The 23040-nt window shown below is 45.0% G+C and overlaps 1 protein-coding gene across 2 annotated transcripts in view; it reads right to left on the bottom strand.

The window, feature by feature from the left end:
* The window catches only part of asap1b (ArfGAP with SH3 domain, ankyrin repeat and PH domain 1b), a 69353-nt gene that overhangs the window by 1377 nt on the left and 44936 nt on the right, over positions 1-23040 (bottom strand). For both annotated transcript variants that reach the window (XM_038997841.1, XM_038997840.1), the window contains 15 exons: positions 22707-22755; positions 18430-18599; positions 15268-15401; positions 14977-15068; positions 14437-14623; positions 13065-13150; positions 11688-11803; positions 11331-11398; positions 10566-10673; positions 9518-9749; positions 6253-6390; positions 2860-2938; positions 2673-2737; positions 2049-2548; positions 1671-1793 (listed from right to left, as the gene is read on the bottom strand). In XM_038997841.1, the coding sequence (XP_038853769.1) occupies positions 1671-1793; positions 2049-2548; positions 2673-2737; positions 2860-2938; positions 6253-6390; positions 9518-9749; positions 10566-10673; positions 11331-11398; positions 11688-11803; positions 13065-13150; positions 14437-14623; positions 14977-15068; positions 15268-15401; positions 18430-18599; positions 22707-22755 (2147 nt within the window). The remainder of the gene's footprint in view (positions 1-1670; positions 1794-2048; positions 2549-2672; positions 2738-2859; positions 2939-6252; positions 6391-9517; positions 9750-10565; positions 10674-11330; positions 11399-11687; positions 11804-13064; positions 13151-14436; positions 14624-14976; positions 15069-15267; positions 15402-18429; positions 18600-22706; positions 22756-23040) is intronic.

Here is a 23040-nt window from a genome sequence, read left to right as displayed (position 1 = left end):
CAACCAGCTTCATGAGGTAGTCACCTGGAATGCATTTCAATTAACAGGTGTGCCTTGTTAAAAGTTAATTTGTGGAATTTCTTTCCTTCTTAATGTGTTTGAGCCAAATCAGTTGTGTTGTGACAACGTAGGGGTGGTATACAGAAGATAGCCCTATTTGGTAAAAAGACCAAGTCCATATTATGGCAAGAACAGCTCAAATAAGCAAAGAGAAACGACAGTCCATCATTACTTTAAGACATGAAGGTCAGTCAATACGGAACATATCAAGAACTTTGAAAGTTTCTTCTAGTGCAGTTGCAAAAACCATCAAGCGCTATGATGAAACTGGCTCTCATGAGGACCGCCACAGGAAAGGAAGACCCAGAGTTACCTCTGCTGCAGAGGATAAGTTCATTAGCGTTACCAGCCTCAGAAATCAGAAAATAACTGAGCTCTTCACTGACAGTGACACTGTCAGTTTTTTATTCAGAATTCAAGGCACTCTTAATCAGCACGGCTACCACAGCATTCTGCAGCGATACGCCATCCCATCTGGTTTGCGCTTAGTGGAACAGGACAATGACAGGACAATGACCCAACACACTTCCAGGCTGTGTAAGGGCTATTTGACCAAGAAGGAGAGTGATGGAGTGCTGCATCAGATGACCTGGCCTCCACAATCACCCGACCTCAACCCAATTGAGTTGGTTTGGGATGAGTTTGACCACAGAGTGAAGGAAATGCAGCCAACAAGTGCTTAGCATATGTGTGAACTCCGTCAAGACTGTTGGAAAAGCATTCCAGGTGAAGCTGGTTGAGAGAATGCCAAGAGTGTTCAAAGCTGTAATCAAGGCAAAGAGTGGCTACTTTGAAGAACCAAACATCTAAAATATAATTTGTTAACACTTTTTTGGTTTCTACATGATTTCATATGTGTTATTTCATAGTTTTGATGTCTTCACTATTATTCTACAATGTAGAAAGTAGTAAAAATAAAGAGAAACCCTTGAATGAGTAGGTGTGTCCAAACATTTGACTGGTACTGTATACACACACACACACACACATACATATACAGATTTTTTTAAATACAAATTTCCTTTATTTTAGTACATAATATAAAATTATTAAAAAGTATGCAATAAGGTGCTTGTAATAGAATAAACGTAGCAAAAACAAATGTAGACATTAATAAATACATTTCTATAGCTTCTAATATACAGTGCATTCGGAAAGTATTCAGACCCCTTGACTTTCTCCAAATTTTGTTACATTATAGCCTTATTCTAAAATGTATTACATTGTTTTTCCCCCCTCATCATTCTACACACAATACCCCATAATGACAAAGCAAAAACCGGTTTTTAGACATTTTTGCAAAAGTATAACAAAAAACCCTGAAATATTACATTTATATAAGTATTCAGACCCTTTACTCTTGTTGAAGCACCTTTGGCAGCGATTACAGCCTTGAGTCTTCTTGGGTATAATGCTAGAAGCTTGGCACACCTGTATTTGGGGATTGTTGATTGTTTTTATTTTACTTTGACTTGCATTGTTGGAGATTGGAGTTTAAGATTTTCACTGTACTCTGCAACCCTGTAAATGTGACTATTAAACTTCTACTCTAATCTAATCTAACAGTGTTAGGGTAACATCAGTGAGCCTGTTAGGGGGAAGTTACTTACCCACCACTCCCCGTCCTCCTCTCCCGTCACTATGATCACCTCTCCCTCCACAAATGTCAGCTCGTCATCATTGTCGGCCTGGCAGTCATATATGGTCTTCACCCGCCGAGATTTGGTCTTCCCCTAAACACACATATGAACATTACCAGAAATGTCACCAGGGACAAGTAAATAGTATGTGGAATGGTCTGGTTGCCAAAAGTTTCTGTGTTTTGACCCACCTATTAACAATTCCACTACAACCCTGTCTGTGGCTTCAACCCAAGAGGAACTGGCCCAACCAACCAGTGGGACCCATTTGCAGAACTACCCAGATATTACTCAATGATACCATTAAAGCTCTCTGATTTCTGCGGTGTGTCCTTAAGTGAACTTTACCGTATTCTTCCTGGGCAAGGGCACTGGTGTGTCTGGAGCACATGCCGGGCTCCCATTGGTGTCCTCGCTGCCCTGGGAGGACGGGCTCTCAGTCTCTGCCTGCTGATTGGCCGCCGCTGACTCCGGGGGGTGGGGCTTCGGCGCAGGCTCTCCAGGGGGTGGTCTCGGACTGGGCAGATCTGCTACCCCCGGTTTCGGATGGCCGTCTTGAGAGAGCTGAGGTTTTGGGGGTAGGTCTTTGAGCAGGGGTTTAGGTGGTAGGTCCCCTAGCTGCGGTTTGGGGGGGAGGTCGGAGAGCTGGGGCTTGGGTGGCAGTTCTCCAGGTTTAGGGGGCAGCTCAGAGGGCTGGGGTTTGGGGGGAAGGTCCCCTAGTTGGGGCTTGTCGGGTAGAATGGCTTTAGTTAGGCATTCAGGTCCTGGAGGGGATTTCTGGAGCACCTCTGGAGGCAGACCGGGTTTGTCCATAGACGGGTGTATGGTGTCGATCTTACGCAGTGCCACTAAGAGAAGAACCAGGACGCAGGTACTATATTAAACACATGCTGACTCTAATGCTGGGCAGTATGCCGGAAATAAGGTGGTCTCACCTACAGTTATAGGCATTGCTAATCCAATACAACGTACCTTTCTGAGGTAGTTTGGGTAGAACCCTTGGACCAAGTGTAGACTTTGTGTTGCTAGAAGTAGTGCTGAAAACAGATGGTTATTTGAAGTTAATGAAAAATTATAAAAAGATAAGAACTCTATCATACTTAAACAATATTTAGGAAAATATTCTAAATGCCTGCATCCAAAATGGATGCCTATGTACCTTTGCTGCTGTGGAATGCCCTCAAACTTGTTGGATAACGGTGACATCTTGTTCGCAGGTGGAGGGATGGAGTCACTTCCTGAAATGTCGAGATGGTTTGTGAGATATGGATACATGCTGCTCAGTGTATATAATATTCATCCACATATTACCCCACAGCCCAAAATGGTCACCTAAATAGGCACATCTTTGATTTTGATTTAATTCTCCTGATTAAATGATTATAATGAATGAATGAATTTATTATTATTATTATGTAGTCCATTTATACATATACTGTAACTGGTATACAAATATATTGCTATACCCAAACATTATAGTAGAAAAGTCTAAGGGAAGGAGATGTCAGGCTGAGCTTTCCATTAGCTACCATTATGGACCCTCGGAGGTAGTTGTACGATGGGGATCTACACTGAACAAAAATATAAACGCAACATGCAACAATTTCAAAGATTTTACTGAGTTACAGTTCATATAAGAAAATCTGTCAATTGAGATAAATTCATTAGACCCTAATCTATGGATTTCACATGACTGGGAATACAGATAGGCATCTGTTGGTTACAGATACACTATATATACAAAAGTATGTGGACACCCCTTCAAATTAGTGGATTTAGCTATTTCAGCCACAGCCGTTGCTGACAAGTGTATAAAATCGAGCACACAGCCATGCAATCTCCATAGGATAACACTGGAAGTAGATTGGCCTTACTGAAGAGCTCAGTGACTTTCAACGTGGCACTGTCATAGGATGCCAACTTTCTAACAAGTCAGTTCATCAAATTTCTGCCCTGCTAGATCTGCCCCGGTCAAGTGTTGTTATTGTGAAGTGGAAATGTCTTGGAGCAACAATGTCTCAGCCACGAAGTGGTATGATACAGAAGCTCACAGGGACAGTCGAGTGCTGAAGCGAGTAAAAATTTTCTGTCCGAGTTCCAAACTGCCTCTGGAAGCAACGTCAGTGCAAGAACTGTTCGTCGGTAGCTTCATGAAATGGGTTTCCATGGCCGAGCAGCCGCACTCAAGCCTAACATCACTATGCGCATTGCCAAGTGTCTGGTGGAGTGGTGTTAAGCTCGCCGCCATTGGACCAGTGGACGGACAAATCTGGGTTTGGCGGATGCCAGGAGAACGCTACCTGCACCAATGCATAGTGCAAACTGTAAAGTTGGGTGGAGGAGGAATAATGGTCTGGGGCTGTTTTTCATGGTTCCGGCTAGGCCCATTAGCTCCAGTGAAGGGAAGTGTTAACGCTACAGCATAAAATTACATTCTAGACGATTCTGTGCTTCCAACTTTGTGGCAACAGTTTGGGAAAGGCCCTTTCCTGTATCAGCATGAAAATACCTCCGTGCACAAAGCGAGGTCCATACAGAAATGGTTTGTCGAGATCGTTATGGAAGAACTTGACTGGCCTGCACAGAGCCCTGACCTCAACCCCATCGAACATCTTTGGAAGGAATTGGAACGCCGTCTGCGAACCAGGCCTAATCGCCCAACATCAGTGGCCGACCTCACAAATGCTCTTGTGGCTGAATGGAAGCAAGTCCCCGCAGCAATGTTCCAACATCTAGTGGAAAGCCTTCCCAGAAGAGTGGAGGCTGTTTGGGCAGCAAAAGGGGGACCAACTCCATATAATTAATGCCCATGATTTTGGAATGAGATGTTTGACGAGCAGGTGTCGACATACTTTTGGTCATGTAGTGTACCTTAAAAAAAAGGTGTGGATCAGAAAACCAGTCAGTATCTGGTGTGACCATCATTTGCCTCATGCAGAGCGACACATCTCCTTTGCATAGAGTTGATTAGGCTGTTGATTGTGGCCAGTGGAATGTTGTCCCAGTCTTCAATGGCTGTGTGAAGTTGCTGGATATTGGCGGGAACTGGAACACGCTGTCGTACAAGTCGATCCAGAGCATCCCAAACATGCTCAATGGGTAACATGTCTGGTGAGTATGCAGGCCATGGAAGAACTGGGACATTTTCAGCTTGCATGAATTGTGTACAGATCCTTGTGACATGGGGCCGTGCATTATCATGCTGAAACATGACATGATGGAGGTGGATGAATGTCACGACAACGGGCCTGAGGATCTCATCACGGTATCTCTGTGCATTCAAATTGTCATTGATAAAATGTAATTGTGTTGTCCATAGCTTATTCCTGCCCATATGTTCAAAACGTTGACATCAGCAACCCACTCGCCTAGTTGAAACCTGCAGTCAGGTCAAGACCCTGGTGAAGACGAGCACGCAGATGAACTTCCCTGAGACGGTTTCTGACAGTTTGTGCAGAAATTCTTTGGTTGTGCAAACCCACAGTTTCATCAGCTGTCCGGGTGGCTTGTCTCAGACGATTCCACAGTTGAAGGTCTTGGGCTGGCATGGTTACACTTGGTTAGCGGTTGTGAGACCGGTTGGACTTACTGTCAAATTCTCTAAAATGACATTGGAGGCGGCTTATGGTCGAGAAATGAACATTAAATTCTCCTGCAACAGCTCTGGTGGACATTCCTGCAGTCAGCATGCCTATTGCACGCTCCCTCAAAACTTGAGGCATTTGTGGCATTGTGTTCTCCAGCAGAAGGTGCACCTGTGTAATGATCATGCTGTTTAATCAGCTTATTGATATGCCACACCTGACAGGTGGATAGATTATCTTGGCAAAGGAGAAATGCTCACTAAAAAGGATTTAAATACATTTGTGCACAAAATTTGAGAGAAATAAGATTTTTGTACATATGGAACATTTCTGGGAACTTTCATTCCAGCTCATGAAACATGACCACTTCACATGTTGCGTTTATATTTTTGTTCAGTGTAGTTTTATTCAGCTAATAATCTACATTTTCTTCTATACTAATGCTGTTGAGGCCATTATCTCACAATACAAAAAACATCACAGACGAGACAAAATGATGACAAAAATAATGATCTGACATCTAACACTAACACATACATTTACACAGGACTGCCATCACCTTCCAAAATGACCAGGATGTGTCTGTGTCATTGCCATCACACCATAAAATGACCAGGATGTGTCTCTGTCATTGCCATCACACCATAAAATGACCAGGATGTGTCTGTCATTCATGAACAGCACTGACACTCTGGTCATGGGGAAGACCTGGTTGGAAACACACTCAATACTAGGCCAGAGATGGGTAACTCTGGTCCTGTAGGGCCTCAGTGTGGGTAGGCATTAAGATTGACTTTAGTTCAATCATGTGTTATTAGTGCTGGGCTGGAACAAAAGCCTGCACACACTACAACTGTCCAGGACCAGAGACTTTAATGTTATTATGGATCATGTCCTTCGTTAATAAAGACGACCAAGCAGTATTTAGATGTGTCTGCTTGGGTCTTGCCCACCGAGGGAGGACTCACCCACGTAAATGCCCCCTCTACTGTGGGAAAGCGGGCTGGGTGGGTCAGACAGGGTGCGTTTGTGCCCGGGAGGAGGGGGCGGAGGCCTCTTCTTGGACAGGGTGGAGCTGCCTCCGGGGGTGAGGGTGGAGGGAGGAGCTGGAGGAGTGACAACATACAAACATGCAGTGAAGGGACAGGCGTCATTCATTCTGTCACCTGGGATACCAAGAGGAAGGGGAGGGGCTTGAGAGGAGAGGGTAGATGAGAGGAAGATTTCTTGCCATCGGGACTGGGTTTATCACAATTGTTGGCCAACGTGTGGGAGATACGTGAACACAACATCAATACAGGTAAAACACAACATCCCGGTGAACAGAGAAACACCCCAGATAGGAATACAGAGAAGATGGACACAGAACAATGTGTGTGTATTGTGTAGGTGTTGTTTTGTGTGTGTTTGTGTGTATTTTGGGGTGGGTGTACACGCTCCTGAGACTTCTGGACCTACAGTAAAGTTACCCCAAAGCAGCTAGTCCCATTCCCAGCTGTGTGTAAGCCTAGAAACAGACACTAGAAGATTGTGGCTAATAGAGAACTCAGCCAGTTAGAGAGGAGAGTCAGGTTGCGTCCAAAAATGGCACCCTATATTGTATATAGTGCACTACTGTAGACCCCATAGGGCACTATATAGGGAATAGAGTGTCATTTGGGACACACAGCCTACATAAGGTACGATAGCACTTTGCAACTCAGGGGTGGCGACATGTCACAAAACGTGATAAAACTGTGTGTAAGAAAAATTATAATTAACCACACTTTTACAGTGCCATTGTTAAAAGTTTAAGACGCCACCACCAATATTTTTCCTGGGAAGTAAAGCGCTACCAGTGCCACTGGGCAGCAGAAGTATACGGGCGGGCACAGCAGGACAAAATGTAAAAACAGGATATTCACTGATGTATGGTCGAGTGCCGGCCAGAGTGGCGTAGTGCGAGTGAGAGCCGAGGAATGCCAAGTGCGGCGCTGAAAGAGAAAGAAAGGAGAAAAAAAAGAGAGAGCGAGAGAGAGAGGGATGAAGAGAGAGAGAGAGATGAAGAGTGTGGGAGAGAACGTTTGTGAGCTTCTCCCACACACTGGTTGCGCATTTGAAATGACACCCTATTCCCTATGTAGTGCACTACTTTTGACCAGAGCTCTATGCAGGCCTTGATCAAAAGTAGTGCACTATATAGGGAATAGGGCGCCATTTGAGACGCAAGCCTCTATAAACCCCCTGATGAAATCTTATTAGTGACAAGCAAAGAAAAAGAGGAGAAATTGCATCAAACGCCTAAGGTCAAAACAAGTCAGTCCGACGCCCACTGAAAAAGAGAACTGTTTATTTCTTGTGTGTAAAGAGAAACCGCCGTTTCTCTTCGCTCCAGTCAACAGTGTATTGGCGTCAACAATGTAGCCTACTGTATTGTAACAAGGATAGGGAATAGCAACCTGGGGTGTGAGTGTTTGTGTTCTAAATCCTGTCTTCGGGAGGGATGTTATGGTTCATTATAATTGTGCTGACCGTGCCTCTCGCCCCTTGGAGTCCGTTTGTACTGTCAGATAGTGTTGCTGATCAGGAAATGTCCCTGGCTGAGTCCCAAATGGCACCCTTTTCCCTATATAGTGTACTACTTCTGACCAGGGCCCATAGCGAACTATTGCACTATGTAGGGAATTGGGTGCCATTTGGGACACATGCCTGGATTTCCATAATGAAGTGTTAACATTATCAGCCTGGTGTATTATCTATCTTGCTTTATACAATGGGTGGGTCTAATCCTGAATGCTGATGGGTTAAAACCGCATTCCAGCCGGTGTCTATCCCACAAGTTACCACAGGCTAAATCTATGACGTTAAAATGCCTATTTACTCTGTTACATCTGACTGCGCAATCCACTGTCTCTTCAGCCCAGCCAAGCGATTTATAAACTTGATCTCCACTATAAAAAGCATCTGGACATTATCTCAATTTCTTTTAGGCAAACATTTCGTTTTCAACAGCGGAGATTTGTATAAACCTTGCTGTCTCTCTGACATTTGCAACACTGTTTCAATATTCAAATTCAATCTCCAACTGTCCCATAAAAATGAATGTGTCGGGAGTCGGGACGAGACAGACAGGCAGGCAGCGTTTCTCAGCCAGTCGAAATCATGGATGTTAGAGAAATGTTAATTGAAAAAATGTCAAACGAAACGAAATGCAGCCAGTTTGCAGTCTTTCCGGCTTCAGTTTGAAGTGATTGTGTTAGCTGTGTTGTTGGCTAGCTCCTCTGAACAACAGTGTCCTGACGAGAGAGCACATTTTCTATGCCAGGCGAAATCGCTCCTCATTAGTTCATTGTTATGGATCTATCCAAATAAATGTCACTAGTAAACAGCTTAAACAAATGGAAATGCAGCTACTTTGTTGTTATTCTGGCTGCACTTTTTGACGGGACTGTAAGTCAGCTAGCTAGCAACAAGGAATAAAAATGTTGCCAGCCAGTATGGCAATGGAACATTTAGAACGAACGACTGTGTCGCGTCTCTGGCAACCGAAACGATAGAGCGAACGACAAGCCGGCTTGGGTAACAACCCTAGATTTGTGTCTAGGGCCTAACAACACCCGTGCCAATATATCCTCCAAACACCGGCTTCTCGGGCATTATCACTTAAGTGTGTGTCTCCACTCTCTCTTACACTCCTGCATGCCAGCAGCCCTTAAGCCATCCTTTTGCTGGAGGTGCCTTCCTTGTGTAAGCAGTCTTTATAACAGCCGCTACCCGCCCTCTGATCGACGGGTTGACAAATTACATTCCTCTCAAGGGTGTGTGTGTGTGTGTGTAAGGTTGAGAGAGAGAGAGAGGAAAATGCCAATCATATCAGTAAATTGGTTAACTAGCATTATGATTACAATGTTTTATAACAGAGAAAAACAGTAAACGTTATTACTGCGTTCTTCCTGAGTACCAGCGTTAGAGATAAAAGATCATGTAAATTCTCCATACATGTAAATTCTGGCCAACCAGACAACACTGCTATGTATCCTATGTACATTCCACAACTGGCCACATAATCTTTAGGCCATTTACATTTCAGGTAGAATTTTCCCTTAGATAGAGATCTAGGATCAGCTTCCCCTCCCCAATCCTCACCTTAACCATTAGTGGGGAAAATACAAAACGGACCAAGATCAGTGTCTAGAGGCAAATTCATCCTACACTGATAAAAGTCTGGGCCCTGGCCATTCAACCAGGTCTCACCTTTGCCCTGGTTCCTGGGGGGTAGAGGGGGGGCATCGGCCACGGGGGAAGAGGAAGTGAGGTCGGTGGAGGCGGAGTACATCTGGTTGGTGAAGGCGCTGTAAGACATGCGCTGCTGTTTGTCCCGGTGGCTGATGAAGCCCGGCAGAGACAGCTTGTCATGGGGAGACAGGCTGGACGAGTGGCAGAAACTCTGGGGCCGCGGGGAACGGTCCTTCTTTATGGGACTAGGCTGCAGACAGTGAGGGAGAGAGAGACAAGTGTCAACTTGGAAGAGGGTGAACTTAGGAACTTTGACTTTCATGTAGGCCTAAATCATGCATTGATGTCAATGGGAGATGGGTGCAAATACACTACATGACCAAAAGTATGTGGACACCTGCTCGTCGAACATCTCATTCCAAAATCATGGGCATTAACATGGAGTTGGTCCTCCCTTTGCTGCTATAACAGCCTCCACTCTTCTGGGAAGGCTTTCCACTAGATGTTGGAACATTGCTGCGGGGACTTGCTTCCATTCAGCCACAAGGGCATTAGTGAGGTCAGGCACTGATGTTGGGTGATTAGGCCTGGCTCGCAGTCGGTGTTCCAATTCATCCCAAAGGTGTTTGATGCAGTTGAGGTCAGGGCTCTGTGCAGGCCAGTCAAATTCTTCCACACCGATCTCGACAAACCATTTCTGTATGGACCTAGCTTTGTGCACGGGGGCATTGTCATGCTGAAACAGGAAAGGGCCTTCCCCAAAATGTTGCCACAAAGTTGGAAGCACTGGATCGTCTAGAATGTCATTTTATGATGTAGCGTTAACATTTCCCTTCAATGGAACTAAGGGGCCTAGCCCGAACCATGAAAAACAGCCCCAGACCATTATTCCTCCTCCACCCAACTTTACAGTTGGCACTATGCATTGGTTCAGGTAGCGTTCTCCTGGCATCCGCCAAACTCCGAATTCACAAATTTGAAGGCGTGTCCACATACTTTTGTATATATAGAGTATTTGCACATGGAGTTCAAGTTTTCACGTGTGAACCTGCAGTCCCAGTCTGACCTTGTCATCGAGATCATCATCGCTCTCGTCCAGCTCCTCCAGCCTCAGGCTCCACTCATACTCCACGTGGACATGCGGGTAATACTTCCCCGCTGCAGCCTGCACCAGCTGGGGGACACACATGTTGATTACTTCATTTGGTTCCACAATGAAACAATGAAATACAGAGGACATACAAATAAACACACAGTGAATAGTGGTCCCGTGTGGCTCAGTTGGTAGCGCATGGCGTTTGCTACGCCCGGGCTGTGGGTTCGATTCCCACAGGGGACCAGTATGAACATGTGTGAACTCACTACTGTAAGTCGCTCTGCATAAGAGCGTCTGTTAAATGACGTAAATGTAATTATAGCCCGCAAGTCAGTCGAAGGGAACTCTATCATAACCAACAATGAATACCTCCAACATTCATTTGATTGTTCTCCTCTCCTTTAATTTGATGTTCAAAACATGACATAATATCACCGATGGTAAAAGCACCAACTTAGTTTTCTGTGTGCAAATAGTAACCATACATCAGTAATGGCTTCCTCTCTGAAGTCACTAGAAGCCTGGGTAGGTCTTTGGCTGCTGCCATCTAGTGTCCAAAGATGTGCTGGTCAACAAGTCCCTTCGATCTATACTATCTACCGTGCTGCTACATCATCAGCTGAGGCGTGGATGCTACTTCGACAAAGAACAGGATTGCATCGTTAAGTATAGCTATCGATTCATGTCATCGACAGCCAAACATATAGTGGCTCATGTTCACAGTGGGATACTTACTGCCTCCTCACACTGACTGTTCTTCATACGCCTGGCAATATCCAGCGCCGTCTCACCATTCTGATTGGCTAAAAGAACAGGCATGATATTGGTTACACTAGATGCATACATTCCGTCTACGTGTATAAAACCAGTGGAGGCTGCCGAGGGGAGGACGGCTCATAATAGTGCCTGGAGCGGAGCGAATGGAATGGCATCAAACACATGGAAGCCATGTGCCATTACAGCCGTTACCACGAGCCTGTCCTCCCCCAACCTCCTGTGGTATAAAATACAATTCTGATTAGCCAAAAACAGAACAGGCATGTTAACATAACCAAGTCTGAATACATTTACATATGAGTGTGTGTTACTCACTGATGTCAGTGGCTGGTTTGCCCCTAAGCAGTAGTTTGAGGCATTCGTGTTTCTCGTACATGCAGCAGTAGTGCAGGGCAGTGTTTCCCCACTCTGTCTGCTTATCCAGGTTCCCACTGACACACACACACACACACACACACACACACACACACACACACACACACACACACACACACACACACACACACACACACACACACACACACACACACACACACACACACACACACACACGGTCATGTCACGGGTCACGTCCCAGACGTGATTTTGCACAGAGGTAAAGTTGTCACATTATCGTTCACGCTTTGATCATACATACTGCTTTAAGAGACAAACTGACCTTTAAAATACCTATTTGTCACCACGGCTGACAAAATATACACAGTGTACAAAACATTAGAAACACCTGCTCTTTCCATGACACTGACCAGGTCATTAAGCCTTCTGACAATTGAGACATGGATTGTGTATGTGTGCCATTCAGAGGGTGAATGGGCAAGACACAACATTTAAGTGCCTTTGAACGGGGTATGCTAGTAGGTGCCAGGCGCACGGGTTTAAGTGTGTTAAGAACTGCAGCACCGCTGGGGTTTTCATGCTCAACTGTTTCACGAGTGTATCAAGAATGGTCCACCACCCAAAGGACATCCAGCCAACTTGGCATAACTGTGGGAAGCATTGGAGTCAACATGGGCCAGCTTTCGATACCTTGTAGAGTCCATGCCCCGTCGAATTGAGGCTGATCTGAGTGCAAAAGGGGGTGCAACTCAATATTAGGAAGGTGTCCTTCACAGTCACACTAGCATGTCGACAGGTAAGTGTTTGCTCCCCATTTCATCTCCTCCTATCTCTGAATTGAAAACAATTAGGCCAATTACCAAGTGTAAGCATGAAATCGTGAAGGTGGACCGATTAATTAATGAGGAGCCATTTCCCGGTAACGGTCTGCCTGAGGTGCAGCGAGGCAGGGAGCAAACAATTGAAAAGACTGATGAATAAATGAAGGCGGAGAACAAGTGTCTGCCTGACCCAGTTCTGTTTGCCTTGTGGGAATCTAAGCTGTGCTGAGCTCTACTCTGCTCATCTTCCTCTTGCAGCGGTGGAGAGATAAGAAGGGAACACTACTGCTATCCATGAAGCTATTCCATTGAAATTCTCACATTTAACACGTCAATTTACATGACCAAACGTTGGAAATACTACTTATTTATAATATTCTGTTAGTTTTTTAGTATTTGGGCACAACAGCTTACGAAGTGTGTGCTTTCACTGCATTTAAAATCCAATTTCACATTAGCCCAATGCTATGGTAGCCTGTATGGCATAAAATGCTTATCTTCACTTTATTGACAGGGCCTTATTTGGTCATTTTACCTGTTTTGTACGAGGAAGTCCACCAGGTGTAGTGAGGTCTGGTCGGCGGTGCGCACAGAGTAGTGGAGCGCAGTCTCTCCGGCCTCCTGAAGGGGGCAATCACATACAGCAAAGACATGAGAGACTTTCTACATGGGGAGAACAGCAGGCAGCATCCATTCTACACTCTCTCTCTCTCTCAGCCTCTCTCAGCATTTAAAGAGGTTGCAGTCAACAAAATGGCTCCTAAAAATAGCTTGTCTCCCCCTCAAGGGAAGACTGCGAGCATGATGCGAACATTTCTATGACAGAGAGAGGTGTGGACGTACCGATGTCGGTAGAAGACACTGAAACGATAAGCCAGCTTCAGTCTACAGCCCTTCCTGCCCAATATGAACAAAGGTCACCACCACCAGCACCTCATTGGCTGTGATTGAACTCACACTTGCCGAGATAATCAACCATCAAGTCGTTGAGATCTTCCTTGGTGGGTCTATCCTTCAAACAACACGCATGTCGTTGCGTCTTCTTGTGTCACCTCTAATTAAAAATGACTGGTAGCTACGTCGCTGATTATCTCTGTGAGTCCCCAGTAAGGGAGACTTATTTGGGAAGAGGGAGGACACGGTGACACACGCAATACCAATGACTATGAGTCAACCAGAGAAGCAGGGTATCCGTTCAGGAAGAGGGAGAGGCTACTTTATCATGTATTCCTGTCACACCCTCACTGTCTGCGGCTCTGGGTACTGATATCTGCTGTCTGCTGGAGATCATATTAGAATTCACTACTTTTGACCAGAGCCCTGGGATGCAGCCTCTCAGAGCAGATTCACTGACAGCCAGGGTTGTATTAGATATCAGTGAGTCAGCCTGGGCTAGAAGCTCTGCCTGCTTTCAAACAGCGTCAGTGACTCATCCCTGGCCACTATTCCCGATGGACTACTTCTGAGAGCACACCGCAGTGCTACGTGGTTCAACGTTTAGTGGGCGGCAGTAGTGATAGCTTAACTGAGTCACTTTTCTCGTTTGGGCATTGTTGTCTTGTCCAACATTGCCCAGTAGTAAAAACTATGTTTTTCTCAGTGGACTGTTCATTACTTTGCCCATATACAGAACAGCCACCTTACAGACTCAGTACAATTTAGTATTTCCCTACTAAACAGTACACTTCTGCTCATATTGTAAAACCAAACCCCCCAGGGCCCATATTCATCAAAGCGTCAGAGTATAGATGCTGATTTAGGATCAGTTTTAACTTTTGGATCATAATGAATAAGATTACATGGACGGGGGGGGACCTGATCCTAGATCAGCAATCCTGTGAGATGCTTTCAGGTGAGATGAGATAATAATACAGTCCAGGGCCTGTGACGTCAGAGGTCAGACTCACCTGTCCACCCTCGGGCAGTGGCTCCATTAGCTCCACCCCCTCAGCGTACACCTGGATGAGAGACAGCAGGTCCCTGGACTTGACCGCCTCACACAGCTCGATGGTCTTAGCTGCCGAGGAGGTACAGGTCTTCCGTGCAAACTTGTGGTCCACATACTTAGCATTGATGAACTCCTTCCTCACTGTCCTGTAGGAGGGAGAGAGAAGCGGGAAGAGGAGGAGAATAAGGAGACGGATTTGGAACGCTTGTGTGGATATTTTTTCCTATAGAGATCCTTTAATTCAGTTTCTAGCGTGAACGTGTTTCCTGACCAAGATGGATGGATTTTTAGCCATGATGCTAAGATGCCAATGGCCATTGTAGTGTTCTATTTATTTTTGTGGCTTTTCCCGCCAGACACATCTACCTGCATAAGCTCAAACATACACCCGATTATGCTTCCAGTGATGTCAAGTGACAAGTGAAAGTGAGGTAACATTTCCATGGAGCTTCTAGTTTCTAAGAAGTTCATGTAGTTGTTGATGACTCTGAGTACTTACATGTCACTTGAAGGAGTAGGTTTCGGTAAGGGACCAGGAAGGTTCTCCTCCATTATTTCATTGAAACTACTGTTCCCTACGTTCTTGGCCAGCTGTGAAGGAAAAATCAAGTCACATATGAATGTCACGATGCTCGTTAGAAGCACTTTGCTCGAATTGCCGTAATCACAATCACGTTGTAATCAAGATGTATTTATTTATATCCTGTTTTTGAATCTATTTTGCATGTTGATCTACTGTGAAAAAAAACGTTATATAATGTTCACCAAATGTATTTATTTTTTCACTCACCAAGAGTTCAGAGGTGCCTAGCTTATCTAGCTCCATGGATTGGATGCGTGAGATGTGAACTCCCATCTCCCGGTGTATTCCAGAGCACTCAATGCAGGTCAGGATGCCCAGGTTAGTGGACAGCCATTTTGGATCTAAGGGCACAGACAACATGACAATGTACTCAGGTTAGAGAGCGGCCATTTTGTGGAGCACAGGCTTGTGGATAGGCGTCTTGGCTACACAACCACAAAAATATGGCTGGAATTCACAGTTTAGTGCACAGCTGTTTTGGCTCCAAAAAGAACATAGATGTTTTTTCAAAGTACTAACACAAATATACAATTTACAGTTGAAATCCAGAACGATAATGCTGAACACAAGGAGGTTTAATTCTTGATCTGAACACTTGCATGTAGCCGTGTTTGTATTCACCACTAAACTGACAATTTGTTTCAGGATCGTATTCACTAGGCCCCAAACAAAAGAAAACCCACTGATACAAGGGGGGACAAACTGAACATATAAAACAATTTTGTTTTCGTTTACCGTTGCAAAACGTTTTGCTACGGTGTGCACAAATGAATACAACCCAGGTCCACCATCAAATGTGAGCAGCAGCAACGCACAGCACATACCACTAGAGGGCCTCGGCAGCCTCAGACCCACCAACCATACCGATTGGACTACCAGAGCCCAGCAACTAGAAAACATTGCATCATTCTGTGTCAAGCAGAATGCCTGTACATGCTCTGACAGCAGAGCCATGTGGTGGAGGGCTAGAGAGGCTTTGGGCTCTTCCCAGTAAACCGCTACAGTGACTGACACCACAGCCAAGCATGAGTGATGCAACTTAAGGAGGCTTAAACCCAAGCCTAAGAGCCCTACGCAGCTATGCAGATGTAAACACACTATCTTTACAGATGGCTGAGTGCTGTTAGGCTAACTAGCGTGTCTGGATTTGACAGGTCTGTGCCGGACGGACTCAGGCGGGTGGAATGGTTTCAGAATCGGCCAAACACCAATGAATCACATGCAGGATGGCAAAAGATTACCGAAGAGATGACAGGAAGCACAGGGTGGGGTGAGAGCTCTAGAGCTCTAGAGAGCTGTATATCAGGCAGGATGGGCAGCAGGAGCAACCTAAATAACCCTGCAGTACACTAGCGCATTATCACACGCATTATCAAATAAGCTCACCCCATAGAGGGGAAATCAGCAAAACTGTGCCTGTGTATGTATGAATTATGTAACATAGTGATGTAACAATGTTGTTGCAACAAACGCAGGGTTTTTCTTCTTCGCTAGTGGTCTGCACTCTCCTGAGTGGGATCTGTGTGTTTATGCTGACAGTGTGTGTGTATTGGGGGGAGTCAGAGGGCCAGGGTGTCTCTGCTTGGGGAGTGCTGAGCCTCTGTTTTTACAGCAGGGGAGGATCAAGTCGGAGGGCCAGGGGCCAGAAAGGACCAGCACCACTGTTATATCCTGAATACAGAAAAGGCTCCTGGTGCCGCTTTGCTGCTTGTTTGGTTAAGGGTGACATTGCAGGAGAGCTGCATAGCATATGCCTAACTACTGAGGGAGATAGAGAGCAGCCATGACAGTGCAGAAGAGTAGATCGATGTTGGGCTGAGCAGGGACTTCTGAGGGACAACCTTGAAGATGGTTGAGGATGTGTGAGTTCTATAGGGATGTGTGAGTTCTACAGGGATGTGTGAGTTCTATAGGAATGTGTGAGTTCTACAGGGATGTGTGAGTTCTACAGGGATGTGTGAGTTCATTAGGAATGTGTGAGTTCTACAGGGATGTGTGAGTTCTATAGGAATGTGTGAGTTCTACAGGGATGTGTGAGTTCTACAGGGATATGTGAGTTCTATAGGAATGTGTGAGTTCTACAGGGATGTGTGAGTTCTACAGGGATGTGTGAGTTCTACAGGGATGTGTGAGTTCATTAGGAATGTGTGAGTTCTACAGGGATGTGTGAGTTCTATAGGGTTGTGTGAGTTCTACATGGATGTGTGAGTTCTACATGGATGTGTGAGTTCTACATGGATGTGCGAGTTCTATAGGAATTTGTGAGTTCTATAGGGATGTGTGAGTTCTACACGGATGTGTGAGTTCTACATGGATGTGTGAGTTCTACATGGATGTGTGAGTTCTACATGGATGTGTGAGTTCTATAGGGATGTGTGAGTTCTACAGGGCTGTGTGAGTTCTATAGGAATGTGTGAGTTCTACATGGATGTGTGAGTTCTACATGGATGTGTGAGTTCTATAGGAATGTGTGAGTTCTACAGGGATGTGTGAGTTCTACAGGGATGTGTGAGTTCTACAGGGATGTGTGAGTTCTACATGGATGTGTGAGTTCTTAGGGATGTGTGAGTTCTACAGGGATGTGTGAGTTCTACATGGATGTGTGAGTTCTACATGGATGTGTGAGTTCTACATGGATGTGTGAGTTATATAGGGATGTGTGAGTTCTACAGGGATGTCTGAGTTCTACAGGGATGTGTGAGTTCTATAGGGATGTGTGAGTTCTACAGGGATGTGTGAGTTCTACAGGGATGTGTGAGTTCTACAGGGATGTGTGAGTTCTACAGGGATGTGTGAGTTCTATAGGGTTGTGTGAGTTCTACATGGATGTGTGAGTTCTACATGGATGTGTGAGTTCTACATGGATGTGCGAGTTCTATAGGAATTTGTGAGTTCTATAGGGATGTGTGAGTTCTACACAGATGTGTGAGTTCTACACGGATGTGTGAGTTCTACAGGGATGTGTGAGTTCTACAGGGATGTGTGAGTTCTATAGGGATGTGTGAGTTCTACAGGGATGTGTGAGTTCTACAGGGATGTGTGAGTTCTACAGGGATGTGTGAGTTCTACAGGGATGTGTGAGTTCTACAGGGATGTGTGAGTTCTACAGGGATGTGTGAGTTCTACAGGGATGTGTGAGTTCTATAGGGATGTGTGAGTTCTACCGGGAGGTGTGTGTTCAAGGGCGAGATAAAATGCTGCAGCAAAAGTGTCGTTGTCTTCTCCCATGACAAGGCGAATGGTGAGTAAGCGCAAAGTAGTGGTATAGTGGAGGATCTACCATGTCAGAACCCCTTGGAAAACCACAGCGGTTGTGCATTTCCCAGGACCCAAACACACGGGCACCCATAGATGTCGTACTATACGTACCTGCAGCGCCACAGTCACAGCAGACTTCATTGCCAGGCATGCGCAGCACCTCCTCTATGATGGCTTTGGTCAGGTCCTCCAGGCCATCCTCTCCTCCTCCTCCGTCCTCTTCTCCGCGGAACGCCATGTTCAGAGCTTCCTCCTTACTGTTGGATAGCACAGAGATCCAGCTACACGCGGCACGGAGAAACGATAGAGCAGAGAGAACAAGTTATTACAAAAGCACGGGAGTTTTCAACACGTACAAGCACTGAGTTACATAGGTAGAGGCTTTGAGACGAGAGGACCACAGTGGAAATAAGTTTATTTATCCTTGACAATTTTCTGATCCGTTTCTGCTGCCATTTGATGTATTTTGAACGGTCAAATCAAATCAGATGGGACAACTCCATCTGACGCTATCTATATCTATACTCTGTGTATTATTAGAAACTGGGTGCTTTGAGCCCTGAATGATGATTGGCTGAAACATGTATTTTAACAGCTCTAATTACGTTGGTAACCAGTTTATAATAGCAATAAGGCACCTCGGGGGTTTGTGAAATGTGGCCAATATACCGTGGCTAACGGCTGTGTCCAGGCACTCCGCGTTGCGTCGTGTGTAAGAACAGCATTTAGCCGTGGTATACTGGCCATATACCACACCCCGTTGGGCCTTATTGCTTAAATATAACTGTATACTGCCTTACATCTTGACAGCTACTTTGCATTCACCCTACATAGGACCTACATCTGCCTACAGTGTCAACCTACAGTGTCAACCACATACTGTAGTGTACAATACACAACCCTATCCAACCAGCCAGCAGCCCCAGATACCCTCTCATGACATTCAAACCAACACATCTGGACAATCGCCACACACACACGCAGAAATTGGCAGGAAGTAACTGCCAATCAAACATGAGTCGGCGGCTGCTATTGTTCAGCACAGAACAGTACATCACAACTCACTCTGCCATTAGACTGCTAGTTAGACTAGCCTGTGTCCCAAATGGCACCATATTCCCTATATGGGCCCTGGTCAAAAGTAGTGCACTACATAGGGAATAAGGTGCCATTTGGACAATGCATCTGAGTCAGGCTCAATGGGGCTGACGTCAGTCCTGCTGTCCCCGTCACCCATCTACAGGCCACAGCAGAGGACACGGCAGAGGACATAGCAGATGACAAAGCACTGCACATGACACAGCAGAGGACACAGGACAGGACACAGCAGACGACAAAGCACAGGACAGGACACAGCAGAGGACACAGCAGAGGACACAGTAGAGGACACAGCACAGGACACAGTACAGGACACAGCACATGACACAGCAGAAGACACAGCACAGGACACAGCACATGACACAGGACAGGACACAGCAGAGGACACAGCAGAGGACACAGCACATGACACAGGATAGGACACAGCAGAGGACACAACACAGGTGTGTGCGGGTGAACGAGTGAGAAATAACAAGAACTTAGACAACGTTATGCAGAGATGTGGGTGTACATGTGTCTTTAAGGGTGAACGTGTTTACTTGCGATGCACAAGACATGGGTGGGCGAGCATGTGATTGCGTAATGCTGAGATATTGTCAAGTGATGTGTTTTAATCCAAACACTCGCATGAAGCGACTTCATCACTGTATGGTTTGCCTCAGCTGGAAGTGTGTGACAGCATAGAGCTGAGAGTGTGGAGTCAGCATTTGTGTGTGTGTGTGTGTGTGCGGGTGTGTGCATGAGTGTGCAAGTGTGTGTGAGTGTGTGTGTGTGTGTGTTCCCTAGTTACAGATACTTAATGAACTTACTGACATTTGGAATTGCAGCTGAGTTGTGGTTCTGTCCCAAAATGGCACCCTATTCCCTATGAAGTGCACTACTTTTGACCAGAACCCTATGACCCCTGGTGAAAAGTACACTTAGAAAAAAAGGCGTTAAGTAAAACCCTACAGGGTTCTTCGGTTTGTCTCCATAGGGGAACCCTTTTTGGTGCTGGGTAGAACCCTTTGCAGAGGGTTCTATCTAAAACCCTCTATGTAGAGTTCTTCAAATAACCCCCTGTAAATGGTTCTGCCTAGAACCCTCTATGAAGGATTCTGACTAGAAGGGTTCTGCTTCCATGAAGGGTTCTACCAAGAACAATTTTATCATCTAAAGGTTCTTCCTAGAATCGTCTGTGAAGGGTTCTACAGAGAACCCTTTTATCCTTGGAGGGTTCTTCCTAGAACCCTCTATGAACGGTTCCACCAGCCTTATTAGGGTTTAAAATGTTATTATTTATTACAATGCATTCCATATATCATAAGGCCTTTCTTCGAGGGCCTAATTATAGCCTAACACAGTGGTGGTAGGCATGTTCTGGTTCACAAGCCACATCAGGCCTGCAAGTCACATTATGCTGGCTTGCAAAGTGATGTGTAATTCTATTGGAATACAGCCAGAGTTAGGATATCCAACAAGTGGAATTGTTAATCACCTACAACCTGAATTCAGAATGACTGTCAGGGTAGGGAAGATTGCATATTGAGACTACCTCAATCATCTAAACTGGAACAACCATACCAGTAACGGGTGAAATAAATCCAATTTCTTACAGATGGGATTAGTTAAAAAAACTGTATGTTATTTATCTTTGTGTAACATAAAATTAATCAGCCAAGCAATGTACATGCAAAAACACAGATATTACAGTAAAACAAACAATTACGTTAATCTCCCTGCAATAGAGCATGATGGGAAATATTATATCTGGTTCTATGTAGAACCCTTCTTGCATTCCAAAGAATCCTTCTTGCCTTCCAAAGAATCATCAAAGAACCCTTTCTTTCAAAAACTGTTCTTTGGATTTTAAAGGTTCTAGGTAGAACACTTCACGTACAAAGAACCCTTGTCTCCCAAAAAGGGTTCTTCTGATCAAAACAGTTCTTGGTAGAACCCTATCCCTCCCCAAAGAACTGTTTTGGAACCCTTTTTTCCAAGAGTGTAGTGCACTACATAGGGAATATGGTGCCATTTGGGATGTATCCTAAAGCAAGGCCGGTTGTGTCTCAGTATAATTAAAAGTGCAATATGTAAAAGTGCAATATTTGGCTACCTGACCAAATTCACATAAAAGTGTGAGTTATAGATCTGTCATTCTCATTGAAAGCAAGTCTAAGAAGCGGTAGATCTGTTCTATGTGCGCTATTCCTACGCTTACGGTTCTTAAGTTTCATTTTTGCATTTAGCGGCACACCCTTTGACAGTGGAGAGAAAAAAGTTTGCGTTAATTTCCTGCAATTCTACACATTTTGCCATAGGGCGCAGAGAAAATGTTGCAGTTTTAAAGCAAGTTTGCTGCAAATCTAGACATTTTGCCATGGGGCAGAGAGAAGATTTAGCAATTGTATAACTCATTTCATGCAATTCTACTTATTTTGCCATGGGGCAGAGAGACAAATTGGCAGTTTTACAGCTTATTTCCTACAATTCTACACATTTTGACATAGGGTGGAGAGAAATGTTTGCAGTTTTTAATATGATATCTGAGTGAGAGTGACTAACAAAATCAATGGGGGCCCACGGTCGGTAATTCTACAAGTTTAGATAGCAGGTCACTAGACTAATTTACCAATCTAAAATGTTTAATGTTTTTTTGCTGACATGGGCTAATTGAGCGAAATTGCACCTTGTGTGTTCTACATTTCTAACAAAAAATAAATAAATCTCTGGAAATGTATCAGCGTGCAGACGCCAGTTGCCCATCCCTGGGTTACAGTGACCTGAATAACAACCACAGATCCCACAGATACAGGAAGATACCCTTACCGCTGCTAGCACTTAGCAGGCCTCTCTCTCTCAGGGATAAAAATACCCTCATTGTCAATGGAGCATGGACACTAGACAAAACCTCTAAACCTTTTCCATTAAAGAAAACGGTGTCTTTCTTTGTTAAACCTCACCGATCTTGTCTTTCACACTCATACATTATCAGTGCAAGGTTCATCGCTTCAGCGGGCATTACTTTAGAGCTGGCACGGTAATTGTATAAACCCCCCCATAGCAAACATGTCTTCGGTTGCCTAGGCAATATCCCCCAGCAGCAGCACATGCAGTCAGGAGCGGAGACGAGGAGAAAATGTGCGTTTTTGCTATTAATACGATTAAAACGGTGACTGAGTCACTTGGCTGACAAATAACCGTAACCCCAAATTCCACCACAGTCTTATCTTACTATGTACCTGCCTTTGGAGTTGGATACTAATAGTAGGTGGATGTTTATAATGTGGTGACTGTCACGGTGCACTTACATGACAAACTCCTGTTCATCCTCAGCCTGGAAGTGATATGTCCGGTTATCTGTTGGCAGAGAGAAGATGAGACGGGAACGTGATCTCTCGGACCCAGCAGACACTGTGTAATCATGTAACATGATATAGCCCTGTGGAGATGCATGGCGGAGTAATTCACAAGCACAGCGTGTTTCAGGCTTTGTCATGACACCATTCAAACAGGAAGCCAGGAAATGGAGCGTGTGAAAGAGCTACTGGCGACCTGTGGCACAAAACTGTCTATTCGACGCTTCCTGTTTCTGAATTCCTACAGAAGGTAATATAAGGCCCCATTTCTCACAGCCCATCTCAC

This window comes from Salvelinus namaycush, chromosome 7, assembly GCF_016432855.1.
Source record: "Salvelinus namaycush isolate Seneca chromosome 7, SaNama_1.0, whole genome shotgun sequence".
NCBI lineage: Eukaryota > Metazoa > Chordata > Actinopteri > Salmoniformes > Salmonidae > Salvelinus > Salvelinus namaycush.
The sequence above is the reverse complement of the archived record's forward strand: the minus strand, read 5'-3'. Positions and strand labels throughout refer to the sequence as shown.